Source organism: Chrysochloris asiatica, unplaced genomic scaffold, assembly GCF_000296735.1.
Source record: "Chrysochloris asiatica unplaced genomic scaffold, ChrAsi1.0 scaffold00211, whole genome shotgun sequence".
Classification (NCBI taxonomy): Eukaryota; Metazoa; Chordata; class Mammalia; order Afrosoricida; family Chrysochloridae; genus Chrysochloris; species Chrysochloris asiatica.
This window is the reverse complement of record NW_006408729.1, coordinates 1,124,605-1,147,415: the sequence shown is the minus strand read 5'-3', so window position 1 is coordinate 1,147,415 and position 22,811 is coordinate 1,124,605. Positions and strand designations below refer to the sequence as shown.

At 35.1% G+C, this 22,811-nt stretch overlaps 1 protein-coding gene across 1 annotated transcript in view; it reads right to left on the bottom strand.

The window, feature by feature from the left end:
• CENPE (centromere protein E, 312kDa) overlaps positions 1 to 22,811 on the bottom strand; it is a 100,245-nt gene that overhangs the window by 44,359 nt on the left and 33,075 nt on the right. The window contains exons 17-29 of the mRNA XM_006872724.1: positions 21,031 to 21,105; positions 20,688 to 20,807; positions 19,128 to 19,250; positions 18,875 to 19,040; positions 18,598 to 18,743; positions 12,998 to 13,312; positions 12,593 to 12,865; positions 12,268 to 12,441; positions 9,004 to 9,195; positions 6,899 to 7,057; positions 4,314 to 4,604; positions 3,211 to 3,372; positions 1,799 to 2,080 (exon numbers count right to left, since the gene is read on the bottom strand). Of these exons, the coding sequence (XP_006872786.1) occupies positions 1,799 to 2,080; positions 3,211 to 3,372; positions 4,314 to 4,604; positions 6,899 to 7,057; positions 9,004 to 9,195; positions 12,268 to 12,441; positions 12,593 to 12,865; positions 12,998 to 13,312; positions 18,598 to 18,743; positions 18,875 to 19,040; positions 19,128 to 19,250; positions 20,688 to 20,807; positions 21,031 to 21,105 (2,478 nt within the window). The remainder of the gene's footprint in view (positions 1 to 1,798; positions 2,081 to 3,210; positions 3,373 to 4,313; positions 4,605 to 6,898; positions 7,058 to 9,003; positions 9,196 to 12,267; positions 12,442 to 12,592; positions 12,866 to 12,997; positions 13,313 to 18,597; positions 18,744 to 18,874; positions 19,041 to 19,127; positions 19,251 to 20,687; positions 20,808 to 21,030; positions 21,106 to 22,811) is intronic.

The following is a 22,811-nucleotide window of genomic DNA, read 5'->3' as shown; positions in this document are numbered from 1 at the left end:
AGGGTAAAGAATACAACACTGGCATACACCTTTCCTGATTTTAAACCATTGTCCCTTGTTCTGTTTGAACAACTGTCCCTTGGTCTATGTACACGTTTATCATAAGCACAATTAAGTGCTCTGGAATACCCATTCTTTGCAACATTATTCATAGCTTGTTGTGACCCACATAGTCAATAAAGCATGGATGAATATCTTTCTAGTAATTTCTGTTTTCATCCAAGATCCACCGACATCAGAAATGATATCCCTCATTCCACGTCCTCTTCTGAATCTGGCTTGAACCTTTGGCAGTTCCCTGTCAATGTACTATTGCAGTCATTTATGAATTATCTTTAGCAAAATTTTACTTGCATGTGATATTAATGACATTGTCCAAAAATTTCAACACTCCATTGTGCCACTTTCCTTTTTAATAGGCAGAAATATGGATTTCTTCCAATTAGTTGACAAGGTAACTGTCTTACAAATTTCTTTGTATAGATGAGTGAGTGCCTCCAGTGCTGCATCAGAGCCTTGTTCTTCAGTGCACCTTGGACTTCTTTCTTCAGCATCACTGGCACTTGATCATATTCTACCTCTTGAAATGGTTGAACAGTGACCATTTCTTTTTGGCACAATGACTCTGTATTCATTCCATCTTTCAACATTTTTTCCATGGGAGTCTTCAATAATGCAAGTCAAGGCTTTAATTTTTCTTTGTTTTTTTTCAGCTTGAGAAATGTGGGGTGTTAACCTTTTGGTTTTCTAACTCCAAGTTTTTGCACATTTCAGTGTAATACTTCACTTTGTCTTCTTGAGCTGCCCTCCTCATTTCTTCCATTTGCTTCCACATCTTTACACTGGAGAGTTAATTTCAGTCTCTTCTGAATTCATTCTGGTCCTTTTGTTCTTTCTTGTCTTCTTAATAACCTTTTGCTTTCCTTCTTGGATATTGTCCTTGATGTCATCCCATAACTCTTCTTGTCTTCAGTCATCAGTGTTGAATACATCAATCTGTTCTTGAGATGATCTATAAATTCAGGTTGGATATACTCAAGGTCACGTTTTGACTCTTGTGGATTTATTTTATTCTTTTTCAGCTTCAGCCAGTAGCAGCCCATTTCAACTCACTATGGCCTAGGATAATAATCTTTATGTGTTTCATTTCCTTTTTGATATTTTCCAATATTTATAGGCACGCATCCCATGTTTCAATCATTAATGGATATTTTCAGCTGTTTCTCTTTATTTTGAGTTGTTCCCCATCAACAAATGAAGGTCCCCAAAACTTTACTCCAGTTACATAATGACAGTCAATTCTACTTTGAGGAGGAAGCTCTTTCCCAGTCTTATTTTGAGTGACTTCCAACTTGAGTGGCTCATCTTCTGGCACTATCTCTGACAACATTCTTGTTATGTTTACTGGTTGTAGTCACAATGTTCAATTTCAATATTCTGGTGTTCCACTGCTATTCTTATGGTTTTCAGTGGTTATACATTCAGAAGTAGTCCACCTCTCCTTCTTCCTAGTCTGTCTTAGTCTGGAAGTTCAGCTGAAACTTGTACACTATGGGTGACCCTGCTGGTATTTAAAATACCGGTGGCATAGCTTCCCGCATCATAGCAACACAGAAGCCACCAAAAGTATGACAATTTGACAGACAAGTGATGAGAACTTTATGATTAACAGACATAAAAACAAACATGATAGTAACATTATAATCATAGTACAAATGATTCTTTTCCCAGAGACCTAATTATCAAAAAAGAAAAAACAAAACAAAAAACTTAATCAGGTGAAAAGGAAGAAACTTACTTTAGCTAAAGTTACTTTTATGTATTCTTTCAGCTGGTCATGTTCAACTTGAAGTGCTTCTTTTATAGTTTTAAGATCATCTCTTTCCTTAGTTATAGATTTTATTTCTTCCCAACTGTCTTGAAGTTTTGCAATCAATGAAGTTTCCCTTTCTATACTTGTAGGTGTTGAATCCTTAGCTTTGAATTGTCCTTCCCATTGATCCAGTTCATCTGTTTCCTGAATCTCATGGACTTCTTTCACATTGCGAATTGACTCCTGTTCCACATGAAGTCCGAGACTCTTGGGAAATTCATACAATACCAAAGTTAGCATCTGGAGATTATAATCATGATTATTTTACAGGGAAAAGATCAGAATTCATTCCACAGCTATGAAACTAACTATCAACCCTCATATCAATAATTTGTATTTATTCTTTTGCCTTTGATTTCCTCTAAAACTGTTCAATGTTTTTCTACCAATTACATTCCATCAAAACTTTTCTTTCAGCTGACATCTAAAAGTCAAACATGCTCACTGGGCACCCTAAAACCCCAATCCTTACTGTTTAGCAACAAACTATTAATTCAGTCAGTTATATACACATCTATCCAGTTCTCTATGAGCTCCCAACTGTTACTAGGGAAAAGTCAGTTGGGAAGCTTGTACTCCAATATATGTATGGCTCCCATTTTCAGATGGGCCCAATGACGATTCCTAAGTTTTCTTCCTATGTAGATTGAGTCATCTTTGTCATGACCATCAATGGTATCATGTAATTTTGTATATCGCATTCTACATTTATCATACTGATAAACTTAGGGAGTTTTTTACATGCCGACATTGGAGGGAATGGCTAATATTTTATTCATATTCATAGTCTCAAAGTCTGGCATATAGTAGGCTTTTAACATAGACCCCTCTAGTTATCATTTTCCATGGAGTTAACATATCATGGAGAAATGTTTCATTTTCTCATCAGCAATCATCCACTACCTGATATTACCTGTTCACTAATTTGCTCATTTATCAATTGTCTACCTCCATTTACAATGTAAGCTTTATGAGCAGATTTATTTGTTTATTCACTCATTTCCATTCTCTAGGACTGTGCCTAAGGAGCTCTGATAGCGTAGTGGTTATGAATTGGGCTGCTAACCTCAAGATTGGCAGTTTGAAACTACCAGTGGCTCTGCGGGAGAAAGATGAGGCATTCTGCTCCCCTAAAGATTTACAGCCTCAAAAACTCTGTGCAGGGTTAGTATGAGTCGGAACTGACTCCATGGTACTTAACAACAACAACAGGACTGTGCCTGGAATAGCAAATACATGTTCAATAAATGAATGAATCATAACTACTTGGTCTTTCCAACATAAGGATGCAGGAGGGAAAGAAGAAAAAAAAAAAATATATATATATATATATATACCTTTCCTTGTAATTCATCATTGGATCTTTCTTCTACATTCTTCTGACTATCTTCTATTTGAGCTGTCTTTTCAGAAACATTTCTTCTTAGTTTGTCAATAGTTTCTTGATATTCTTTCAGATTTATGTGAACAAGTTTTAATTCTTCTTTTGTTTCCATGTCCTTTATTAGCAAGTAAAATTAAAAGTTTATGACATCATTCCAACACTGCTTCCCCCTCTCAAAGTGACTCAGTTTAATTTAATTTGGTTTTTGTTGGTAGGAATACACACAGCAAAACCTACATCAATTCATTAGCTTCTTCATGTAACTAAAATGATATTGACTACATTTTCATGTTGTGCAACTATTTTCACCCTCCTTTTCTGAGTTGTTCCTTCTGCATTTAACTTTTTGTCCCGTAGGGTTTCAAACGACCCCTTCAAATTACTGTCAATTTGATCCCATATAGAGATACTTAAAAGAACACAAATCTTTACTAGGTAAACTATTGTTTTGTTTAAGATGACTTCAGGGGATGTTTTTAGTTTAAGGTTTAAAGATTTTTTCAGGGTAATAGCTTTAGGGGTTCATCCAGCTCCATGTCCCAGAAAGTCTGGAATCCATAGGGATTTAAAATCTGGTCTGCATTTTCCCTTTTGATCCGGATACATCTATGGAATCCTTGATTAAAATGCTTAGTAAGATCGCCAGGAACCATCTAGTTCTTCTGGTCTAACAGCAAAAGAGGCAGTTGTTCAAGGAGGCAATTCAACACTCATTTTATATGCTGACTCTACTCTTGACTCTACTTCTCCCTTCATTGCTGGCAGGTGAATAGAGACCAGTTGTTGTGCCTAGGATGGTTGTTTGCAAGTTCTAGGCAGCACACAATAAATTAGGAAGTAGAAAGAAGCACCTTTCTTGCTTACATTATTAGGTCAATTAACTGGGATGTCCCATGACACCACCAGTCTACACTTCAAAGCAAGTAAACAAATCTCATAAGGTGTTTAGTTGTACATAAGCATTCTCAGCAGCTACATTGATAGTAATTACATTAATGGCTGCCAAATATCTCCATTAAAAAAAAAAAATGTAACAGTGAAGGAAAAGGAACTTACCGTAGTTTCAATTTCTCTTATGTATCCTTTAAGTAGATCCCCCTCTCTTTCAAACAACTCCTGTAATTTTCTTAGATCGTTTCTTTCTTTGGTTATAGATTTCATTTCTTCATTATTTTCCTGAAGTTTCTGAGTCAATTCAAGTTTTTCCCTTTCTGTATGTTCCAATGTTAATCCTGTGTTCTTCAGTTCAGTCTTTAAATTCTCCATTTCATTTATTTTTGTTTGCATCTCGCTCATCTCTTCTCTTAGACTAAGAAGTTGTTGTTGCTTTTCTTCAAGTTGTTGACTCTTAAAGATATATAGTTTTTAATGATTATCATTTGCCTGTATTTACTCAGAATTCTTACATAAAGCTGAAATAATCACTGTAACAACCTTGCTTACTTCTCCAATGTAAACAAACAAGTAATAACATTTAAAGTAAATGAATGTTCCAAACATTGTGCCACTAGAAACCTATTGCCATCAAGTTGGTTCATAGTGTTACTGTTGTTGTTAAGTGCCATTGAGTTGGTTCTGACCCATAGCAACTCTGTAGGGGGTTTCAGAGGAGCAGCTAGTGAGTTTGAACTTGTGGTTCAATCTTTCAGACCAGTGCTTATCCTATAACACCACACTAAAACTCTATAGGTAATATGCAGTTTTTAAGGAGGTAAAATGAAAATGAGAAAAAGTAAAAGAGAAAATAAACTAAACATGTAAATATAGCTGTCAAATAGCTGCAATTCCCCATTAAAAACATTTTGAATAATTTATTTTCACATATAACAATATTCTTAAGGGTTGCTTCAAACAGACCCAGATGGAATGCACTTCTTCAGTCAAGTACGAATTAGACAAGGTTTTTGTAAACTCAATTAGGCAATAGTGAAGTAAATGAGAATTAAAAGAAGAAGACTATTATGAAAAAAGTACTCGATAGAAGAAAAATGGAAACCACATATATTATCTTTAATGGATGGGGGGTATCCCCCAACCCCCAGACTACATAAAGATTTTAACAGCTGAATTTTAAAATTACTTGGGCAGAACAATTATTATACAAGTCTCAGTTCTTCTACAAACATTATATAATAGCATCTAGGAAAGAAATGATTCAGGAAATTATAAACATCAAAGAGATGCAAAGAATCTGGAAATATGAGGAAAAGGCTTAAGCCATGAACAGCAGTTATACAGACCAACTCCTAACTCCACAGGATAGGGAAAGTTACCCATACTTGCTTAATCTATTTGTTCAACCAGGCAGCAAAAGGAAAAGTTAACATACTACTTACTAGTGAAATATAATAGAGAACTCACCTCAAAAATTCTAGTTACTGTAACTACAGTAGCACAGGATGAGAATAGGTATACATGTGGATGCCCTCGAATCATCAAGGAAAAGCTCCTTACTTATACCATGCCCCAATGAAGCATGTTAACATAAATCTTAGAAACATTCCTATCAAAAATAGTTTAAACTAGAAAGCTAATCTTCTTCAAGTCCACCAATGATTTATATGGAACCCAATTATCTAATGATACCAGATGAGACATTGTTATATTAAATAGCTTCTAAATAGTGGTGGAAGGGGCTCTGGTAGCGTAGTGGTTATGAATCGGGCTGTGAACATAAAGGTCAGCAGTTCAAAACTACCAGCTGCTCCGTGGAAGAAAAGATGAGGCTTTCTGCTCCCGTAGACTTACAGCCTCGGAAACCCTGTTCAGGGTCGCTATGGGTTGGAACCGACTTGATGGCACTTAACAACAAATAGTGATGGTGGTGGTTGTGTGGCAGAGTTGGTTCCAACTAATAGCGACCCTGTAAAGGGTTTCAAAGGCTGTAAATCTTTGTGGAAACAGAAAGCCTCGTCTTTCTCCATGGAGCAACTGGTAGATTCTAACTGCTGACCTTGTTAGCAGCCCAATTCACAACCCATTATGCTACTAGGGCTCCTTCTCTAAATAGTAGTGGTGGTTATGTGCCATGGAGTCGGTTCCGACTCATTGTGACCCTGTACAGGGTTTCTGAGGCTGTAAATCTGTATGAGAGAAGAAAGCCTCATCTTTCTCCCGTGGAACAGCTGGTAGTTTCAAACTGCTGACCTTGCGGTTTGCAGCCCGATTCGTAACCACTATGCTACCAGAGCTCCTTATCTCTAAATAGTAGTTCACTCCAAATATATTAATGTATCAGAGAAAAAGGAAGCATTAGTGACACAGCTTATATTTTAGAAAATAACTTAGGTATCTTTCTAGGGCAGGATATTTGTTTTGCATCTCAAACACAAAGAGATGCCTTGTTCATGGTAATTCCTAGTAAGTATTCAAGCCACGAATATATCAAAGGACTAATGATTGAGATTAGTTTAGATGATACAAGGCTTCCTCTCACCTAAAGACTTTAGAATAATCTTACTCTCACAAGGTATGTTAGTTAAAATCTCATAAGAGTTGAAAGTGTCCAAAATATTAGCATTTGGTTCTATTCATTTGGAAGGCACATGTAATATTTGGGGTTAAGGTCCATGGTGAATCAAATTTCTTACCAAAATAGTTTAGTAAGAAAAAGAGCCAGGAGGAGAATTATTAAAAACTACCTTTTCCTTTAGATTTTCTTCAGCTTCTGCCAGTCTCTCACAGGTCCTTGAAAGCTCTTCTTCTTTTTTAACTGTCTGGTGTTTTTCTTGTGCCACTATCTCCTGTTGCTTTTTAAGTTCATTTCCAAGAATTCTTAATTCTTCCTGGTTTTCAATGGTCTAGAAACAAAACAAAACAAATTAAAATAAGTAGCAGTAACTTACATTTACAAAGTAAGAGAAGAATCAGCATTTACCTCAGACTGCAAAGAAATCAGAACTACATAAGAAAAGACTAAAAGTGAGCAGTTAAATTAATCAGACAGATGCCAAATTCTGCTTTTTATTCTGTTTCTTTATTGCTCAATTTATGTTCCTATCATGAGAGTTGAATTTAGCAATTATTATGGAAGTTTAGCTCATTACTGTCCTTATGACACAAAGGACTTTCTAATCTTTCACTGGGGAGTGATGAGACTACAGGTGTTTCATATACTGGCACAGCTTTGGTATTGGACATACCAGCAAACAGAAGATGGTAGCCCATTCTTTTTGGTATGACTCAAATTAATTCTGGCAATTATGTTTACAGTGACACTGTAAATGCTCAAGACCATAAGAAAATACAAAAATAATAAGCCAGAGAGTAAAAGAAGTATATGACTTTTGTTTGTAAGTATTTATATACTGACATTTTAACACATATGGTCAAGTTCTAATGCGGTCCATAGTGAACTCAAAAACATTATTTTCAAAAAATCTATGCATATTATATTGCCCTTATACATAGAAACAAAAACTGTAAGAGATTTGAAAATATTGGTAAACATTAAAATTAAGAACACTTTAAAAAATTACAACATTTAGAGACAAATTTAATAAAACATGTACAAGTCATATAATATATATATATATAAAACGATGAAATTTTCATAATTTATAGAAATTACAAATGAAAGGGTTTTAAAAAGTTTGTGATCAATAACCACATAAAAAAGATTAACACCATTAGTTATCAAGGGAATGCAGGTTAAACATTTGAGTGAAGAACCATGAAAATTCTTAACTTGTTGGTGTGAATATAAAATGGCACAACAATTTTGGAAATCAGTCTATCAAATTCTTACTAAGTTAAAAATACACTTCCCTATTCATTTTTGCTGTTTACCCAAGAGACATATAGAAACAAACAAAAAAACCTATATATATATATATAAGATTTATACAGAAGTGTAACAGTTGTTTGTGTCATCAAGTGTGTTCCAAATCACAGTGACCCTAGATAGGGTTTCTGAGGCTGTAAATCTCCCTAGGAGCTGGTGGATTCTAACTGCCAATCCTGCAGTTAATGCCTAACCCAGTATACCACTAGGGCTCCCATGGTTATAGTACCTTTATTCAAAGTTGCCAAATATTGGAAATAACTCAAAATTTCCATCTAAAGAAGAAGGGATAATCAAATTACAGCATATTCATGCAATAGAATACTGCCTAGCTATGACAAGGAATGTAGAAAAAAGTCAGAAACAGAGTCAATACTCTGTGGCTCTACTTGTATGAAGTTCTAGAAGAGACAGGTCATTTGAGACAAAAAAAAACCCCATCAAGACAGTGATAGTCTAGGGCAGAGGTCGAGATGGGGATTGAATGGGGAAGGAAATGAAGGGGATGTTTGTGTTGGAAATGTTCCATATGCAAAGAAGTGGGAAAGATACAAGCAGAGATATTTGTTAAAACTCATCATACTATATCTAACTACACATCACTTACCATTTATTGCATGTAAATTATACCCTGATAAAAAGGCTGAAAAAGAACTCTGGTAGCATAGCGGATTATGAGCTGAGCTGCTAACCAAAAGATTAGCAGTTCAAATCTACCAGATGCTCCACAGGATAAAGATGAGGCTTTCTGCTCCCATAAAGATTTATAGCCTTGAAAACCCTATACAGGGCCACTATGAGTCAGAACCAACTCCATGGCAAATAACCAACCACCACCAAAAAGTTTGAAATTGATTTGACTGTAGTAGATTTGGTTTGTTTTTTTTTGGTTTACAGTTGGTAACAATGGTAAAACATACAAGGACAAAAACATATTTCCAAATATACAATGCTAAATCCTACCATTTCAATATTTTCCTTTAGGTCAGTCTTCAATTGTTCCTTTTCTAATGTAATAATCTCTAACATTTGTTGGAGTTCATTTTTCTCTTGCATTAGAGAAAACATCTTCTGTTGCTCAATTAGTTCATTATCCCCAACATCTGCAATTAATATTTGGGAATCTTTTGTTTTAGAATTCTGTTTTGTATCCGTGTCGGAATTCTACAATGGAAATATATTAAATAAGAATGAAAATAATTTGGTAATAATAATCTCCATAATAATAAAAATAGTCAACACTTACATTGCTTATTATGCACATAAAGGCATTAATCTCATAAATTTTATCTTATTACGACCTTATGACAAGGTCACACACCCTGGTGTGGATAAACACTGGACTGCTAACCACAAGGTCGGGTTGGCAGTTTAAGCCCATCAGCTGTTCTCTGTAACCCTATACAGGGTCATTGTGAGCCAGAACCGAATCGACAGCATACAGCAACAACATGACCTTATGAGACTTTATTACTGCCATTTGACAGATGAGCAAATTGAACACAAAGAGGATAAGTCACTTTGTCACAGTCTCTCAGAAAAAACTACAGCCCGATTTTAAACTCAAAACTGTCTGGCTCCATCAATCATGCCTGTTTGCTGATAAGAGCTACCTGGACAGCTACTGTTGTTGTTAAGTACCGTCTAGTTGGTTCCAACTAGCGTGGCGCTGTGAGTTAATGCGCTGGAGTACACAGTCAGTTTGAACCACAAGGTCGGCAGTGCAAGATCACCACCAGCTCCTTGGAAACCCTATACAGGTCACTATGGGTTGGAACCGGCTTGATGGCACTTAACAACAACAACACAGTAACCCTTTTTAGGGTTTTCAAAGAAGAGCTGGTAAGTACGAACTGTTTACCTTGTGGTTCAAACTGACCTTGCAGTCCAGTGCATTATCCGCAGTCCCACACTAGGATTCTTCCTGGACAACTATTGTTGTTATTATGTGCTGTGGAGTTGGTTCTGACTCACAGCAAACCTGTACAGGGTTTTCGAGGCTGCGGTTTGCAGCCCGAATCGTATCCACTACGCTACCAGAGCTCCTTATTATGGACAATTATAGATAATTAATAATTGTCTTAATGCATGCTAGGTTAATCTGACTTCATCTACTCTTAGTACATGCATAATAAAGGAGCTCTGGTAGTGTAGCGGTTATGAATCGGGCGGAGAACCTTAAGGTCAGCAATTCGAAACTACCAGTTGTTCCGTGGGAGGAAGATTGGGCTTTTTGCTCCCGTAAAAATTTATAGCCTTGAAAACCCTGTACAGGGTCGCCATGAGTCGGAACCGAGTCCATGGCACTTAACATCATCATCATCAACATGCATAACTACATAACAAGTAAAAAGATATTTGACTTTTTCTTCTATAGAACTTCAATAAATATTTTCTAAGCTTCATGTTAGTAGCACTTTACTTCCTACTTCTAGAAAAGGAGGAAGCAACCTTGAACTCTACTACCTTGTCTTAAAAAGCAACTATTCCCCAATCTGTACCACCAGCAAATCTTTAACATAATTTATCTTTTTTAATATACATTTTTATATACTGCTTTTAAAAAAGCATAGTGTTATAAATTCACTCTTCCGTAAATGTCTTACCAAGAGGTAAAATAACACAGGAAATTATTTTTAATGAGAGACAAAGCTGATACTATAATTATAGGAATGAAACTAGAGTATCGCAATAGTAAACCAATTCAGCTCTACATTGGACATATACGAGGGGGCTTCAAAAAGCTCACAGAAAAATGGAATGAAAAGATAATGAAATTTTTACAGGATCTTTGTGAGGCCCCCTCATGTTGAAAAATTTTTTAATAATCTATGAACACATTAAGGAGGCCTAATGGCACTGTAGGATAAGCATTGGACTGCTAATCTTAAGGTCAGCGGTTCATACCCACCAGTCACTCCTTAGGAACTCTTTGTAGGATTGCTATGAGTTGGAACGGATTTGGCGGCACACAACAACAGTGGTTAAAAGTTAAGTGATTGATTGCGAATAGAAAGGTTTGAACCCACACAGTTGCTCCATGGAAAAAAGTACTGTTTCCATGAAGGTTACAGCCATGAAAACCCTATGAGACAGTTCTACTCCATCACTTGGAGTCACTATTAGAGCTAATGTTGTTGTTAAGTGACGTCGAGTCGGTTCCAACCCATAGCGACCCTGTACAGGATTTCCAAGGCTGTAAATCTTTACGGGAGCAGAAAGCCTCATCTTTCTCCCGCGGAGCAGCTGGTAGTTTCAAACTGCTGACCTTGCAGTTAGTTCACAGCCTGATTCGTAACCACTATGCTACCAGAGCTAACCATAAACAATAGAGCTAATTATTAAAGAAAAAAAAAATTTTCCTTTATATGAGAATAATCTTACTAATTACAAAGTTTAAAAAATTTTAAATACCTATTTTAAAGGTATTTTAGAAAAGCTGCTGTTGTTAAGTGGCCTAGAGTCAATTCTGACCCATAGCGACCCTGTATAGGGTTTCCAAGGAGTGGCTGGTGTTTGAACTGCCGACCTTGGGGTTCAAACCGACTTTGCAGTCCACTGCATTAAATCACAGTGACATACCAGGACTCCTTTAGAAAAGAAGAAGGTATAATACATGAATCTATGGTAAAAATTATATGCAATTCCTCCTAACACTAGCATCCTAGCCTCTCTATAAATAATAAATAACCAGATAAGCAGTTATTTTCCTAAGGCCTCAAAGAAATGAAAAATATTACCTAGAATAAATTACTAAAACAATGTTTAATTACTTAATAATAAAATCAAGTTCTAAAAATAGGTATAAATATGATATACACATTAACTTTATAGTGAGTGAGCCCTAAACAAGTATACTATATAAAAACCACTATAAAACAAGTAATTTAAAAAAATTTTTCAATAATTAACAATAAACATTCAATCTTTCTTCCTGTCTTAAGATTTAGCAGAGCTATTAAAGATTTTTAAAATATATCAGTCCTCTGAAAAATAACAGTTTCTCAAAATCTGAACTACTACTGTTTTGTTTTCCCCTTTAAAAGTGATTGTTGTTGTTGTTTGCTCCCCTTAAAACTAATTACAAGTTGTTATATTCAATTATTTCAAAGACATTAGAGTTGAGCTTGTAAAATTACCACTAGTTATTAATGTTATGAAGATCGAGATTATCATTATGTACAAAAGTGTTTGAGGTTGAAAAAAGATAATAAGCATATGAAAAATTCCAAAAGAAACACCCTTTACCTGAATCTCAACCATACTTTCTCCTATATTTCCTTCTACAGGTAAATTCTTACAAGTTACTTCAGAAATTTTCATTTTCAGTGTGTTGATTGTTTCTTGGTGTTGTTTTAAAGATTCAAGAGCATTTCGTAATTGTTCTTGTGTGTCTATGTTCTTTATAAAAGAAATTTTAAAAGTTCATTAGAATGTGGAAAGGAAAACAATTTTATAGTAACTACTGGATCATAAATAATTAATGATGGCTCCTGCAACTTTTTAAAGAGGCTCCAAGTTTTCACAGTTTACTCAATTCAGATTTTCTTACCAGGTGAATAGTATCCTGGATATCACTTTTGAGTTGGTCTCTCTCAATTTGCAGGTTCTCTTGGACTTGTTTTAGGTCATCTTTTTCTTGGGTTAAGGTTCTTACTTCTTCTAAGGTTTGTTGAAGTTTCTCAGTGATCAATGTTTTCTCCTTTTCTACAGTTTGTAGCCTAGAATTCCTGTTTTCTAATTCTTCCTTCAGCACTTCCATTTCATTTATTCTTTCTTGACCCTCAGTTGTCTTCTGCTGAAGTTCTTGGGTTTTGTGAGACAGCTTTAAAATAAGAAAAAATAGGTTATAGTAAAAGCAGAGCATCTTGTGAGATATATATATATATATATATATATATGAAGGTCAAGCCCGAGAAGCTAAAGATCATCTCTCTAAAAAGTATTTTGTACCAACCTCTATCTTTACATCATTCAAACTTAAATCAAGTTTTTGAGCTTCTTTAGACAGAGTTCCTATTTCCTGATTCAGTTTTGTATTCTCCTCAAGGGCCAGATGATACTTTTCCTCAAAGTCCATATGATGATTTTTAAAATCTTGGAATTCTTGATCAATGCTTTTATAATTCAACTGGGTAGTTGCTAGGTCATCTTTAGTTTTACCAATTTCTTCAAGTAAACCTTGAATTATACATTCCTTATCAGCTACTTCAGAAAAAAGTTTGTCTTTTTCTGATGTCAATATATTGAACTCTTCAGACTTATCATGTATCTATGGAAAAGAAATATAGTTTAGTAATATTCATTAGTAATCTATGATACATGGAAGCACAATGTAGAAACAAGCCTTATCTGTTAAAAAAAAAAAAAAAAAAAGAGAAAAAAGCATTATGCTGTTTAACTTTAACTTAATTCTATTTTCTAATCTTTTTGGGTTATATAAAGACTGAATGGAGATTTTCAGAAGAAACAATTTATAAGGATGTCTCTTTATTATGTCTTTTAACTATTAATCCTAAAATATTCTCTAAGTTAATGCTAAAGCAAGCATTTTAAGGTTTTTCTCATAACTTGACTTTTGTTAATTTTTTTCCCCCCTAGAGGCTTGGGAAGCATCTTAGATTGCTACAATCGTTATCCCACAAATAAGGTTTTTGTTGTTGTCAAGTGCTATCGAATCGGTTACTATTCATAGTGACCCTGTATAGGATTTCCAAGGAATAGCTGATGGATTTGAACCACTGAACTACTACTGGTCAGCAGCCCTGTGCTTATCCTATAGTGCCACGCTTGTGTTGTTGTCAAGTGCCATTGAGTCGGTTCTGACTCTTAGCAACCCTGTGTAGGGTTTATAAGGAGTGGCTGGTGAATTTGATATGCAGAGCCAAACCGACCTTTGGTCCAGTGCAATATCTCACAGAGCCAGACCAGGACTCCACAAATAAGATAAAACAATTAAATAGTACCTATATAATTAAATGAATATTTGAATACATATCCATTTATAAGGAGTCCTGGTGTGTGGCACTGCACATAAGCAATGAACTGCAAGGCTGGTTTGAAGCACAAGGTTGGTGATTCAAATTCATCAGCTCCTCCTCAGAAATCCTCTACTGGGTTGTTATGAGTCAGAGCTGACTCAACAGCAGTTAACATCACCAACAATACGCTCATACACAGTTTAATCATTGTGAGACATGATGATAAAAGGATGTGGGAAAAGGAGATGAGAGATAAAGGAAACAAAGGAAAGAGAGCAATACAGCAGTTACTAAAAGTACAGGAGCCCTAGTGGCACTGTGGGATAAATATTGGACTGCTAACTGCAAGGTCAGACTCCTTGTGTGATACTGTAGGATCAGTAATGGACTGCAAACCAGAAGGGCAGCAGTTCATTCAAACCCACCAGCTGTTCCTCGGAAACCCTCTCAGTGTTGCTATGAGTCAGAACCAACTTGACAACACTTAACAAAACTTCAAGGTCAGTGGTTCAAACCCACTTGCTGCTCCTGGGGAGAAAGATGAGGTTATGTACTCTTGTAAAGATTGAGTCTCAGAAACCCTGTATATAAAGTTGTTATGAGATAGAATTGATAGATGTCAGTGGGATTTGGATACTTATAAGATATATTCATATGTTATTCATTTCATAATTTTGGGGGGGCTAAATAGCAGCACCTACTTTAAAGAGTTGAAATCCTGGTGTGATGCTGCAGAATAATGTGCTGGACTTCCAGGTTGGTTTGAACTGCAAGGTTGGTGGTTCAAACCCACCAGCCACTTCTTGGAAACCCTAGTCAGGGTCGCTATGAGTTGGACCAAACTCAATGGCAATTAACGACAACTTTAAAGAGTTAATTCTTGTTGATGTTAGGTGCTGTTGAGTTGGTTCCATTTTAGTGACCCTATGAACAACAGAATTAAACATTGCCTGGTCCTGAGCCATCCTCATGATTGTTATGCTTGAGCCCACTGTTGCTGCCACTGTGTCTATCCACCTCTTGGAGATCTTCCTCATTTTTTTTTTTTTTTTTTCATTGACCCTTCACTTTGCCAAGCATGATGTCCTTTTCATGGTCTTTCCTCACATCATTTCTAAAGTACGAGAGACACAAAGCATCACAACCTCACATCTAAGAAACAATCTGGCTATACTTCCAAAACTAATCTGTTTGTCCAGCAGTCCATGTAACTCTTCACTAACACCATTAATTCAAATGCATAGGTTCTTCTGTCTTCCTTATTCATTGTCCAGCTTTTGCATGCATATTGCTGTTGATGTTAAAGTAGCCCCGAGTTGGTTCTGACTCATATAGACTTAGTATAGGGTTTCCAAAGAGTGCCTGGTGGGTTTGAACCACTCACATTGTGGTTAGAAGCCAGTGTTTACCCTACAGCACTATATGAAGCTATTAAAAAATTTCAATCTTTTCTCCATTTATGATATTATTTATTGGTCCAGCTGTGAGGATTTTAATTTTATTTACATTGAATCATAATTAATACTAAAGACTGTAGTTCAAAAAACTTTTTATTATCATAATCAGTAAGTACTTCAAGTCCGGTTTGCTTCTAGTAAGAAAGGTTGTATCATTTGCATATCACAGGTTGTTAATAAATCTTCCTTCAATCCCAACGTCAGACTCTTCATATAATCTTGCCTCTTGGATTATTTCTTCAGCATACAGATTGCGTAAGTATCGTGAAAGGACACAACCCTGATGCACACCTTTCAGTATTCCCTTGTTTGTTTAATGACTGCCACTATGTACAGGTTCCACATGAGCACAATTAATGTTCCAGAATATTAATTCTTCGTAATATTTTCCATAGTTTGTTATGATCCATACAGTTGAATGCCTTTGCATAGTTGATGTAATGTGGTTGTGGTGGTTATGTGCCGTGGAGTCGGTTCCAACTCATAGCAATCCTGTACATGGTTTCTAAGGCTGTAAATCTTTATGGGAGCAGAAAGCCTCATCTTTCTTCCACAAAACAGCTGGTAGTTTCGAACTGCTGACCTTAGAGGTTAGCAACCCAATTTGTAACCACTATGCTACCAGTGCTCCTTCAACGTAATGTAGTGAATGATTTAATAAACTTTAATCTTTTTAACCCCACCAAGCAATTCTTTTTTCTTATGGGTCTAGGTAAGCGAAGGTGGGTACAGATACTGATAGGATTATAAGAATCAGCTGTGGATATTAACAGAGTTTATTGTAACTGTGATAACTTGAAACTCCAGCATGGGTAGACAATGAGCTATCTCAGAAGTGTAAATGGGGACAGAAGGGAGGATATTTCACTACAATAAAAGAAGAGCCACAAGTGGAGTATGTCTTTCGGACCCCAAAATTCTTGTGCAGTGAATTTCCTTGACCCAGAGGCAGAAAGGTGTGACACTAGAGGAGTGACAAAGGAGCAGCAGCAACAGAACCAAGAGCAAGAACACAAGATAGAGTGGTGGTCTTCCCTGCCCATGAAGCTGAGTGACTTTGGGTTGCCGAGGTAGAAACAGACCTGCAAGTGAGGTGCTCAAATGAGGAGAGGTTGTCCAGACTAGAAGAATGGTGCCTTGGAACATTTCTGCTCCTGAATTGAAATTTGTTAACATCCCTAATAAACTCCATAACTGAGTAGGTTGTCTTTGAGTTCTGTGTGGCCACTTGAGTGAATTATTGAACCCAGAGCAGAAGTAGAGAAGAGTATACTTTGGGAGGCATGGTTGGTAGCTTGTATCTTATTGTCAATAATGCACAAGTAAACATCTTTCTGGTATTTTCTGCTTTCAGCCAAGATCCATCTGATATCAGCAGTGATATCCTTTGTTTCACATCCAGGCATAGTAAACCATTTCATTGTCTGATTCAAAGTGGCTATACCAGTCCATTTCAACTCACTAGTGTCTAGGATATTGATCTTTATGCATTTCATTCAGTTTCTGATGACATAAATTATCCTAGATTCATACTTTGTACATTCCACATTCTGATTATTAATGAATATTTGCACTTATTTCTTCTCATTTGGAGTTGTGCCTTATCAGCAAATGAAGGTCCTGAAAGCTTTGTTCCACCCACATCATTAACATCAACTCTAATTTGAGGTGGCAGCTCTTTCCTAGTCAGATTTTGAGTGTCTTTCAACTTGAGGGGCACTATATGTGATTATGCTCCATGTGATTCATAAGGCTTTCACTGGTTAACTGTTCAGAAGTGTTCTGCCTCTCCTTCTTCCTAGTCTGTCTTAGTCTGGGAACTGAAACCTGTTAACCATGGGTGATCCTTCTGGTATTTAAAATACCTATGGCATAACTTCTAGTATTACAGTTAACAAGCTAACAGTATGATTAAACCAGGCCATTAGTTTATAGAATCTTTCACTAATCTACAAGATTTACATTGGTCTCTCAAACCTTATCGTCAGTCCTTTATCACATTCCTCTCTTTTATTCAATATAGTGTGATATGACTAGTACCAAGGCAAAACAAGGTAAAGACTAGGGGTAGACTACAGATCACTGCTTAAATGTAACATTTGATGACTATAGGAATGGCTACTGTTGTTATTGTTGTTAGGTGCCATCGAGTCGGTACTGACTCATAGCGACCCTATTACAACAGAATGAAACATTGCCTGATCCTGGGCCACCCTCACAATTGTTGCCATGCTGAGCCCAATGGTACTGCCACTTTGCCAATCCATCTCACTGGGAGTCTTCCTCTTTTTCTCTGATCCTCCACCTTACCAAACATGATATTCTTCTCCAGCGACTGGTCCCTCCTGACAATATGTCCGAGAGACGAAGTTTGGTCATCCTGGCCTCCAAGGAGCTTCTGCCTGCACTTCTTCCAACACAGATTTGTTAGTTCTATGGGCAGTCCATGGCACTTTCAACATTCTCCTCCAACACCATAACTCAAAAGTATCAGTTCTTCTAAGGTCTTCTTTATTCACTGACCAGCTTTTGCATGCATACGAGGTTACTGAAAATATCATGGCTTGGGTCAGGCACACTTTAGTCCTTAAGCTGACATCTTTGCTCTTCAACATTTTAAAAAGGTCTTGTGCAGCAGATTTGCCTAATGCAATACGTTGTCTGATTTCTTGACTGCTGCTTTCATGAGTGTTAATAGTTGATCCAAGAAGAATGAAGCCCTTGACAACTTCAATCATTTCTCCATTGATAAGAATGTTGTTTATTGGTCCAATGGTGAGGATTTTTGTTTCCTTTACATTGAGATGTAATCGATACCAAAGGCTGTGCTCTTTGATTTCCATCAGTAAATATTTTAAGTCCTCTTCACCTTCTGCAAGCAAAGTTGTATCATTTGCATATCGTATGATGTTAATGAGTCTTCTACCAAGCATACTGCTAAATACACTCAAAGCAGTTTTTATTAATCTAGAAGCAAATTATAGCTAACAATTAGGGTAAGACTCAAATGTTTACAGCATTTCTTGCCCACTGTAAAATAAACCATATTAAAATATAGAGGGTACTACTGCAAAGTCTGTATTTCAAAAGAAGGGTTAATTACTCAAAAATGCATTTACCTCTTTCCTTAGCATTTCTACTTCAGAGTTCAATTCTGAGAGCAAATTAAGTTCTTTACGCAGAGCTATGTTTTCCTCTACTTCTTTATTCAGTTCTTTCTGGAGATCAGTAGTTCTTCTTTCTAATTCTAAGTTACAGAGCAAATCTAGAAAAGTTTTGAAAAGAAATCAGAGCATAAAAATTTTTTACTCACTGATATAGAGAGGTCAAGCCTTTTAGGTCCATTTCTAGAGCAAGTCAGATTTGCAAAGAGATATATTTGAAATGATAAAATACCTTTTGGAACTTTGCCATCTATGAGGGAGGTCAATTTTGTTATTTCATTAAAAGCATATTGTAACTCTTTCTCTAGGTCAACTTGCATTTTCTTTTTTGCCTCCAACTGGCTTCGAAATACCTGACTATCATTTTCCATTTGCTTGCAGGTATTTACAAGTTCTTTCTATTGAGAGAAACATCACAAACTTACAAAAAGTACTCATCATTACAATGGCTTTATTAATTACAAACACTTAAAAAAATTATTTACCATTTTTTCTTTCAGTTCTAGATTTTCACTTCTAAGTAAGGCTGATTCTTTCTTGGCATCAAGGGTTACAGTTTCAGCATCAAATAGAGTCTGTTTCATTTGTTTAAGTTCTTCAATGTTTTCCTAAATTAACATTACACGACAAAAAGGATTCTGTGAAATCTCACTTTCTTAGAGTCAATAAGACTTTAGAGAAATTCCTAACCAATCAAAAAAAGGTCAAGTTAGTCTAACTATCATGAGTATTTTCAAAATGCAAATAAATGAAATGGAATTATGATTTTCATATTTTAAAAAAATCTGTAATTTCTCAAAATTACAAAAGCAACATATGGATGTGCTGTAATTTAAGAAATCAGTTACTGTTTAATAAAAGGTTAACACAATTGTTCAATAATTTTATTGATTTTGAGTTATTCTCTATAACATCTGCCAGGCTAATAATTTAATTATTAATATTAAGGGAAATCGAAAGGTTGATGTTTGAGCCCATGCAGCCACTCCCTTGTGAGAAAAAACTGGAGATGTGATTGCGTAAAGACTGTAGCCTAGAAGCTCATATAGGACAGTTCTACTCTGTCAATGGTACCTAATAACAACATTAAGGAAAATAAAAAGACAAACAACCCAACAGAAAAATAGAGAAAGTGTATTAGCAGGTAAGTTACAAAAGAGAAAATAGCAAAATTTACAAATTCAACTACAATTTTTGGCAAAAGATTAATATATGAATGAATAAATACATGAGGTAAATAAAGTGCATTTCTGCCTGTGATTCTATCAATGGGTACTCAAAAACTCAGGAAAAGTTTCTTTCTCCCCAGATTCTTAGACTAGTGTGATGTGAAACAATATGATTCATTTACAAAAGAATCATTTCTTATATATTGTTGTTGTCAGGTGCCATCGAGTCGGAACCGACTCATAGCGACCCCATTATATATAGAAGGTGATAATAGAAAAGCTCAATGAAAACAAACAGAAACAAAATATTTAAAATACCAAATGTTTAGAAACTATTGCCTTCTTAAAAGAAGGGGATTAACAACTAAAATCAAATTGATACTTGCTTGTAATCATCAGGTGGATTGAAAAAATTGAAGAGATGAACAATTTGATTATGAGATTCAGTGTTATTTAATGTGAAGATCTTATGTTGGCTAAAATAACCTGTAGTTAAAGAGTTTCTAGATTACTCACCAAACTGTTAGAATAGTTGTTTGTTTAAATTATGAGAATATACCATTTAAAAAAAAATACAGAAAAAGATGAAAAAAGATAAAAAATCCTTTGAATTTACTGATTTTTAATGTAACTTCGTCTCTAAATTCCTTATATGCAACCAGAGAAAGATGAAGGCTTCAACTCTGTGAATATTTTCTCATTCTAAAATGGCAATAATATTCAGAGTCCTTTTTTTACAGTTATTTATAAGATTAAATGAAATAATTTATGTAGTTATAACAGTGCCTGCCTAATGACAGCAGTCGTTACAAAGATATGGTAATCTGCACACTTCAACAAGATTACATAACAAAACAATATAATCCTGATTATTACCACTGAATATGACATGTCCATTTTTATATTTTCTGATTTCTGTGAGTCTATATATTTCTGTAGCTCCTTAATCTGGTCTTCCTTGTCTCTAAGTAGCTCTACTTTTGAGCTTAGTTCATTCTAAAAGATTCAAAGGAGAGAAACATAATTTAGGTATCTGATTTGAATTCTAAGGGAATAAAAAAGAACTTACATTTAAACAGGTAGATAGTAAAAATTTAACAAGTTTAGTATTTAAAAATTAGAATTCTTTGTTTTTTCTGAAATCATGTTCTATTATATATGATGCATGTTTTGTAGTTCTATTTACTCTAGTAATAGAAACAGCAACATAAATGCTCACCTCAAGATCTTGGTTATATACTTCTGAATGTTTAACTAAATTCTTTAAGTTGGAAATTTCATGAATTAGTTGCATCTGTAAGAGCATGTGAATAAGCAACAGAGCAGACCAATAATTAATAAAGCAACCACAACAAAATAATAATCAATCATTCATTGCCTCACAGAATCACCCAAGACTGTTAGAAAGGGCTGAGAGATCAGTTGTTTAAGTCATCGCAAAGTATCATTATTTAAATAAAGGGTATCTCATTATTTAAAAATACAAAATAAAATTAAATAAAAAAACAAAAAAGCATGCAAATAATAAAAATCTCACCATGACCCAAAAAATCATTATATTACCTGTTAATACAGCAGTGATAATATCAATAGCACATTAGTTTATACTACTCTAAGGAAATATTAAAATGGTTATAAAACTTCAGAACAAATACAGTTTTAATATAGTTTTGCTTTGTGTTAAGTGCAGAAGTTTTCCATAATACAAATTATCCCTCTGGCCCTACACTGACATACTTTTAAATGAGTTGTGATTTTGAATCTAGGTTTGGCTTCAGGTAGTTTCATATGGTGCTTTAAAATGTTATTATCATCTAACCCAAACTACAGAAGTTCAAAGTTATCAACTATCATCTCATTGTTTTATTTTATAGAAAATATTATAAAGATGATTATTACTTTATACTGTTCAACTGTCTTAAATAGTAAGTACTTACAGATACAAACACTTTTCTTTTAAAGTTTTCTATCAAAAGATATACAGTATTAAATATTTGAGTACTAGGAACTTTTGTGCTCAAAACAAGTAAATCAAAATTTGCCAAAGATAAACATATTTTGTCTTTGAATTATTTAATCTTCTTAGTCAGATGAGTACTTAGAGAGCAACAAAAAATTCTTATAGGATGTTGTTATGTGCTACTGAGTCACTTCCAACTCATAGAGACCCTGTATAGGGTTTCTGAGGAGCAGTTGGTGGGTTTGAACTGCCAACCTTGTGGTTTGCAGTCCAGTGCTAATCCTACAGACCATACTAATAGTCTTAAAGTATATAAGGGTCTAGATAGTATTTTATGAATGCTGAATTCAGTCCTCAACAGTTTTTGATCTCTGATTATTGCTAGTACTGAACTCAAATTATTTGAATAAGCACTGTCCAACAAGTATATAGAGTACTGGTATGGTGCTGAGGGTAAATGTGCTGGACTGCGAAGTCAGTTTGAATTGCAAGGTCGGCAGTTCATGCTCACCAGCCACTACTTGGAAACCCTATACACGGTCACTAAGTGTTGGCACTCACTCAACAGCACTTTACAACAATAACAACAATAAGTATATAATGTGAGCTTCATACTGTAATATAAGATTTTCTACTAGCCACATTTTAAAAAAGAAAAAGGTAAAATTAATTGTAATATCTTACTTAATCTAATATTTCAAAAATATCATTTCTCCATATAGTCAATAAAAAAATATTTTATTGGAATAATCTACATTCTTTCTAGAATACGTTAGTTCAGACTAGTCCCATTTCACGTACTCAATTGCCACATGTGGCACAGTTTTAAATATACGTCTTGGTTATTATTTGAATTGCTGTCATCTTTTACCTTTTCTTCCTTGCCAATTTTTCATTTTGTGCAAGAAAATCACATTTACCAACAAGGCAGAAATAAATAATCAATTTTAAAATGTGAAAATATTTAGACATTAAACTTTTAGAGACAGGAATAATTTTCCCACTTATCTGAAATAGACTTCATCCAAAGTACTGATACA